At 31.2% G+C, this 7,763-nt stretch overlaps 1 protein-coding gene across 1 annotated transcript; it reads left to right on the top strand.

Annotated features, from left to right (window-relative positions):
* Positions 1–3,824: 3,824 nt before the first annotated feature.
* On the top strand, positions 3,825–4,836 carry LOC115954245. The gene is made up of 3 exons (XM_031072156.1): positions 3,825–3,984; positions 4,082–4,143; positions 4,306–4,836. Exons 1-3 carry the CDS (start codon positions 3,843–3,845, stop codon positions 4,426–4,428), a joined length of 327 nt encoding a protein of 108 aa, XP_030928016.1. The 5' UTR covers positions 3,825–3,842; the 3' UTR covers positions 4,429–4,836.
* The last annotated feature ends 2,927 nt before the right edge of the window (positions 4,837–7,763 follow it).

Here is a 7,763-nt window from a genome sequence, read left to right as displayed (position 1 = left end):
GTGTCCCATGTGTATGTGTACGCATACCACGAGCATGTGTACACATGCATGAACCATGCGCGTGCATACACGACTAGAAACTTAAACCTAGAAACACTGAAATAGATGAATCAAAGCAAAAAATCTAGCAACCTATCATACTTATAACTCAAACACTAAACAACCTAAGCTAAAGATAGAGGCAGTGAAGCAATCAAAACATAAAAACAAAAAAAATAACAAAAAAAGAAAAAAGAAAGAGACAAATTTAGACATTTACGTCAAACACTAGAACTCTTTAGAGTTTTGATTTGATCGTTTCCCTTAGTCAATTAATCAAGAAGGTTAGTAAGTTTAAAACTCGAAGGTTAAGACCAAAACAGGTCCCAACTAAGTAAACTTTAATTTGAGGATGTTTTAGTATAAAAACTCCCTTTTTGATTCACAATTTTTTAGTGAATTTGGCGTATATTCTTTATATTTTGTAAAAGAGTCTTTTGGGCTTTTTATAATGATCATAGAAGGGTGGAGGGCGGCTCCCAAATGATGTGCGATTCACTCTAAACAAATTTATATCCAAAATCTTTTCTTAAAGGTATTCCAAAACCCTAGACGCGTGCACATTCTTGGGGCATGTGTGCGCATGCTCCATGTATGCGTACGCTTACTTTAAGCATGCATGCGCATACATGTGTATGCGTAAGCATGCTTAGGGTTTTCCCTGCACATTTTCTTTACCAAAATTATCCTTCATGTCAAGGTTTTACAAGATTAGGCGCTAAATCAACCTTAGGCCTTTGAGTGATATTGTTATTCGGAAACAAGGGCTCGAGTCATAAGGGGTACAAAATGAGGTGTCTATATCAAGAAATGGTATGCATCATTAGATTGACACCCAGGGGTATACGAACACTTGGACATCCTCGGCCGAGGAAGTCAATGCCAATGAGGTATCCAACGATGAACACAATCAAATAAGGGTGGTCGACCAAGGTTCCCTGATAGATAGCCCTTGAATCAACAACACTTTCAATTAGGTCCACAATTGACACCATTTCTTATTGAAATAATACTATGAATACATCATTCTTTTTTTAACAATAATTTTCTAAATTGCTAATATAGTTTGTGATGACTAAATCAACAATACTTTCAATTAGGTCCACGACCGACACCACTAATCAACAATTGTGAAAAATATTATATTCTTACATGATTTTTAGGTATATATTATTGAAAAATATTATGTGAAAAATATTATTGCTAATATAGTTTGTGATGACTAAATCAACAACACTTTCAATTAGGTCCATGACCGACACCACCAATCAACAATTGTGAAAAATATTATATTCTTACACGATTTTTAGGTATATATTATTGAAAAATATTTTGTGAAAAATATTATTGATGATTTTTAGGTATGTATTATGAGTTTCATACATGATTTTTTGTTTTTTGTTTTTGCTTTTGTTTTTCTAGGCACGTAAAAATATATCATCTGTTCTTTAATTTCCATTTAGAAACAAATTAACATAATATTAAAATTTGGTCAAATCATATCATATAATATATAATAAAAGTTGGGTTTAGAAATTATAGTTGGGCCAATTGTTTTCACATAGCCTAATGAGTTTTTGCCATATAACTCATCTATATATTTAACTGGAGTAGAACTTTTTAGTGTCCACTTTTCTATACTTTCAAAAATAACTCCATTGTCTAACTGACAAAGATTAATAATATGATAAATTAAAGTTATGAAGATAAATTTAAAATTTTAATTCCATGAGATTACGACACATATTTTATACCTAAAATAACTACTTATTGATATAATTTAAAAATAAATTCAAATTCAAATTCCATAAAATTGTGACACGCGTTTTATACTTAGAACAGAACTACTTGCAATCAAAACTTGAAAATGTTAAATTTTTTTATTTTAAAAAAAGAAGAACCCTTGAAGACATGCATAGCCTATGTAAAGAGACTATTTAATTATTAAAATATTTTTACTTTAAATTAAATTCTATTACCAATATATCAAAGGACTTATTAGTTGTTAAGATAGTTTATTCTATGTTAAAATATATTAAGTAAATTTTAAGAAATTTAAAATACTACTTAAAGTAAAATTTATTCCCAAAAAATAAAAATAAAAATTCATTTTAATTAATTTGATTATTTATTAAATATTTACATCATGCTTGCACCAAAAAACTCAACAAATGTTTTACATGAGGTAACATTAATTTTCCTTTTCCATATAACTTATTATCTTAATTTAACATCATGCTTAGACCAAACCACTCAAAAAATATTTTTCAATGAAGTAAAATTGATTTTTTTGCCATAAACCTCATAATTATTATTTTAAAAAATTATTTTAGGTAAAACTATATAAAAGAGGTTCAAAATTATTAAGATGGTTTGAATAATATTAATAAAAAATTTTATTCAATTTATGAAGAATTTATAATTAATTCAAGCATCGCATTAACATAATATTAAAGTGCTTATGCCATATTTAAACCAAGTTGGGGTCATGCCGCATCTCCATCATAAAACTTATTAGGCAATTTCAGTGCTTATGCAACCCACATAAGGATGTAAATCTCGCTTGTATGGTCCAAACCCATGTCGTTCTAGGGATTCTATTGGGAGCAGTGGTTTGGATGGTACAAGTATATTGTATAGCTAGAGAGTAGAAGCCCACTTTAGTAACCATATAATATTAAATGTGTAAGCTTGGGACAATTGTTATAATCATATTTTTATATTTATTTATTCCATATATCATAAAAATGGGATAAATTTTTTTTATAACTTCATGAAATTAGAGGTTATTATACATTGATATAAGTTGAGAAGGAAAATATTTTCTACACTAGAAAGCATTTTTTTTTTTGTTTAATTAAATTGAATAAGAAATTAGAAAATAGAATTCATAATGTGGCATTTTAATAAATAAGTTCATTCAAAATTAACTAGTTCTCATTTTCGCTCTTGCATGATGCTTTTTTTTTTTCCTGAATTTTTCCCTTTCCTTCACCTGTGGCCAACACATTCACTTAGCCATGCTCTCCTAGACCGATCCCTTGGTGATTAGATGAAGAATCAAGAGAAAAAACGCCCTGCATGGGTGAGGAAATCAACTACGTTACTGTAGCTATATAGAACCACATATATCGATCGTACGTTACTTGTATAATAGAAAGGATTTCGTGGATGCCCTTACTATAGATAGGTGCTGGCAGTTTAATGGAAAAGTTAGTTTTGATATCAAATAAATTTGGTAGTAGATTCTTGTGATGACTTTTGAACTTTAGTGATCGAATGGGTTATAAATTGGGTAAGTTGGGCTTCATTTTCAGCCTAAATATAAGTTTTAATTTCCTTAAATGGTTAATTGGTTCAGTTACTATTATTATTATTGTGTAGGAATTTTGGGGTCTTGTAATATGGATAACCAATATAAGCTTGATGGCAGTTTGTGTAGACTAGTGTATCGTTGGTGGTTGGAATATGTAACGTTGAAGGTAGAACAATAAGAAAATACGAGCTGGAACCTAGTGGAAAACAATTAAAATATAGAAAATTGGAGAAAAATAATTGTATCATTGACATTTTCTTCTACGAACATTGTTTTTAAGTCACACATACCCTCATTATAACTAGCCTTATTAGTAACACTAGAAAATGAGCAAAAGAGATGATCAAGTTAGGCAAGTGGGAACTCACACAAATGAGTACAATAAAGTAAAAAAAAAAAAAAAAACAGAAGTTGACTCTTTGTACATGACTACTTCCTTCCATTCCTTGTGTGTTCAAACCAATAATTCCACTGCTCCTCTATTTAAATGTTATGCCATATGCCCTGTATTTCCATCACCAAAGTTTGCTTCTCCTATTTCAACTTGTTTGATAACATGGCGCAGAAAACTTTTCTCAGCTTTTTGGTGCTCCTCTTATGTTTCACTTTCGTTGTCTCAACTGTAGCTGGTAAGTCTTTTTTTTGGGTCTCTAATCTTAACTATGATGTAATCCTTTTCATTTCTTTGTAACATTGAGCAATTTTTTTAATTTTCCTTGTTAATAGGAAGCCTAAAGAAAAACGAGGAAGATCCATCAGCAATAGCAGTTCAAGATCTACAGGCTCAGGTTTGTCTCTCTCATTTGATACTTAAGTAAGGAGGTAGATCCAAACCCTAAACGTGTTTGGTGGAACCACTAGAAGGTATCGGTCGATCTAGAAGTCGATAACCTAATTAAAAACCCCATATAATTGACATGTAATCATGAAGTTCTATATATAATTTGCAGGATCTGAGGGATGGAGATGAACTTTTTGATGTTGAGGGCAGAATATTGGAGTTTGAAACCACAGACTACAAGGGTCCAGGAGCGAATCCAGGCCATGACCCAAAAACTCCTGGAAAGCCCTAAGTCCAAATTTTAGATATTTTTGTGTATAGATCGAAGTTTAAAGGGTTCGAGGGTTTGGATCTCGAAATGGATTGGATTTTCTTGCTACTGAGTGTGCTTGTTATCCATAATCTTGAGTGGTGTTTCTCTTTTCTTGTCTACTGAAACATGGAAAGTGTGTGGTTTCAGGTTTGTGCATTGTGTGTGACCTAGCTTGTGTACAATGCAACCGTACGGATGAGCCAGGGATAGGAAGTAAGATGTAGATGTTAATTTTGCAGAACCTCTTACAGCTCTCAAAATAACACAACTTCTGGCTCGTTGTGATGTGTGATTGTTGTAATAACACAACAGTATGCATAGTGTGTGACCTAGCTTGTGTGTGAGTGTTTTTCTTCAAGAAATAATAATGTTATGGATGGTTTGGTCTGTATTTTCTTTTTGTCTTTTGCTCTTTGTTTTTTCCTTAGATTTTGGAATTTTTTGTATGTTCAGCCAATCCTAGCTAGCCAGCACCCCCCCCCCCCCCCCCCCCCCCAAAAAAAATAAAAAATAAAAAAAAAGAACAAGGAAAAGTACAAAGAGAGCATAAAAATTTATTTGGCTTAAGGCATACTCCTCATCTGGTTTCTGGAGAAGTTTTTACATCTAAACAATATAATGATTTGTAGTTCGTGACCTAATAATTTTGCATAAAATTTACTGAAAATTATGTACTAAGCCAATATCACCACACTGGTTTTATATAAATTTCTAATCTGTCAGAAATATAATTTGCTACAGATGGTAGTTATTAAAATTAAGGGAAAGTTCAAAATATTCTTGCTTAGAATGCCATATACTTGACAAGGGAAAAGAACAAGAATGAAAGAATGCAAACCTATAGATGAGCAAGGCATATGAAGAAAGAATCTGAAAGATCTAGATGGGTGAACTGTTAATTTAGAATAACCTCCTGCAGCACTAAAAATAACACAACTTTTGGCTCATTCTGATGTATTGTGCCGATCATCATGATGTGTGATTGTTGAAATATGATTTCTATTGTACCTATTAAGTAATATCTTATTTCTGCATAAACTAAATGAAACGTGGAACCAACGTTCTTTAGTACTGTTTTTTCTAGGATTTCGTCTTATAAATCTTTTTTTCTTAATACTGTCAGTACTAGGTATAAATAAGTATAAATTAAACATAATGGGAAATCTTCACAGTATAATACAAGTTTGTGATCCTTAGTATGTCTCAGTCCATACCAGTTCTCTTTATTTGAAATTATGCAGGCATATTTTCATAAGTTTAAGAAAACCAGTATACTATTATTATTATTATTATTATGTTAAATACTCATTTTCTTTTAAAGCTAATCTACACAACAAGGGACAGTCCTCCCCTAACCGTAACTCTCACAAATCAGTTGGAACTAAGTTTCAATATTAAGTTTTGGTTAAAATACATTTATACCTAAGTTTAAAATCACTATTACAGCACTATCAATTTTTTGTCCAAAATGATGTCGTTTTCGAGTGAGCTAACAGCAAGATGTAATAGTTGATGGTATGAATTCCAAGTTTTGAAAGTCGAGGGACCATTTTAGAAGTGACGCCAAGCTTAGAGCCGGTAAATTGCATTTTAGCTTAAGTTTTTGATACAATACAAAAGGATGTAATACTAAACTATAATTTTGTTGTAGGAAGAATAACACAAATTTCACTTTATTCTTGAATATTAAAAGGAAAATTTTAAAATTATTACCAATTTTGCAATGGAAATATTACAAAAAAACGTGATAGTAAGTGTGATTGGTGTCACATCTACAACACAATAAATAAAATTCCTAAGCTTTTGTTTTTTAATGTGCTGTGTTTGTAAGTTAACACATTAGTTTGTAAAATTTATAGAATCTTTAACATTTCTCTAAATGAAATTATTCAATTTCACTGTTAAAATTTCAATCCTAAGAAGTTTTTGATGTGGTTCACTTTAATGTTATCAACATCGATTGTCAATTTATTCAAAGACTATATTGCTTAAAATGTGACTCAGTCCGAGCTAAGTTTCAATATTAAGTTTTGGTTAATATGCATTTATAGCTAAGTTTAAAATCACTATTACAGCATTATTAATTTTTTGTCCAAAATTATGTTGTTTTAAAGTGAGCTAACAGCAAGATGTAGTAGTTGATAGTATAAATTCCAATTTTTGAATGCTGAAGGATCGTTAGAAGTGTCGCCAAGCTTAGAGCTAGTAAATTGGATTTTGGCTTAAGCTTTTCATACAATACAAAAAGATGTAATACTAAACTATAATTTTGTTCTGTAGGGTTAAGGGGCCCAAAGGTATATATATTGGGCCTTGGACCTTAGCTGAGGATGTTGAGTGGTCCGAGGACATATAAATGGCATTGAAGATGCGACACTCAGAGCCCCATGAATAAGCTACAAATGAGAGAGTTGGGAAAGGTATGCCGAGAAGGAATATCCCCTCGACTAAACGAGGTGAAGATCAAAATGTATGTCTTATCATCTAGGGTGACGTTACAGGAAATTCTATTGATAAAGACATGCATTATGAATGTACAGGAGGGATGGGAGCTAAGAAATATCTAAGAGAAAGCTGCCACCAGTGCATTGAATACTTTGTAGCTAAATTTCTAGCTGCATTAATGAGAAAGTGATATCTGAATAGTGTTTTTTAGTCTTATAGCTATCCCCAAAGACTTCAGAAGAGTGCTAATGGGATAATGATCAACATAAGCAATCTACTGTCCACGTGGAGGGTGGAGATGAGAAGGGAGAAATAGTATAAATTATGAGGAAGGCTCTAAGAGAAGGGGATCGGAGAATTAAGAAATAAATACTTTAGTAATTAGAACTGTATTTGTAACCAACTTCAAGTAATATATACAAGAACTAATCTCCTCATACTAGACCGAGGATAATTTGTTTTAGATAAAATCAATCTACTTTTACTTTATTGTCATCTAGATCTATTATAATTGTTACCCAACTCATTATAACCTAGTTTTCTAACCTATTCTTTACAAATTCATTATATTGGACTCATTGAGCCTAGATCTAGTTACTTTTTAGGCTTAGAATCCAAACCGCGTCCTTTCATGTTCTTTGGATGAATAACACAAATTTCACTTTATTCTTGAATATTAAAAGGAAAATGTTAAAATGTTATCAATTTTTCTATGGAAATGTTTCAAACAAATGTGATTGGTATCACATCTAAAACACAATAAAAAAATTCTAAAATTTTAATGTGTTATGTTTGTAAGTTAACACATTAGTTTGTAAAACTAATAGACTAAAATTTGTTGTATCTCTAACATTACTCTAAATGAAACT

Source organism: Quercus lobata, chromosome 7, assembly GCF_001633185.2.
Source record: "Quercus lobata isolate SW786 chromosome 7, ValleyOak3.0 Primary Assembly, whole genome shotgun sequence".
Classification (NCBI taxonomy): Eukaryota; Viridiplantae; Streptophyta; class Magnoliopsida; order Fagales; family Fagaceae; genus Quercus; species Quercus lobata.
Note: the sequence above shows the minus strand (reverse complement) of the source record. Positions and strands in the feature narration are given on the sequence as shown.

Bases quoted from the DNA above. Each gene is read 5' to 3' on its own strand.
- LOC115954245 (XM_031072156.1), top strand. From the start codon at position 3,843: ATGTTATGCCATATGCCCTGTATTTCCATCACCAAAGTTTGCTTCTCC. The intron at 3,985-4,081 runs GTAAGTCTTTTT...CCTTGTTAATAG, and splicing joins CGTTGTCTCAACTGTAGCTG to GAAGCCTAAAGAAAAACGAG. The intron at 4,144-4,305 runs GTTTGTCTCTCT...TATAATTTGCAG, and splicing joins TTCAAGATCTACAGGCTCAG to GATCTGAGGGATGGAGATGA.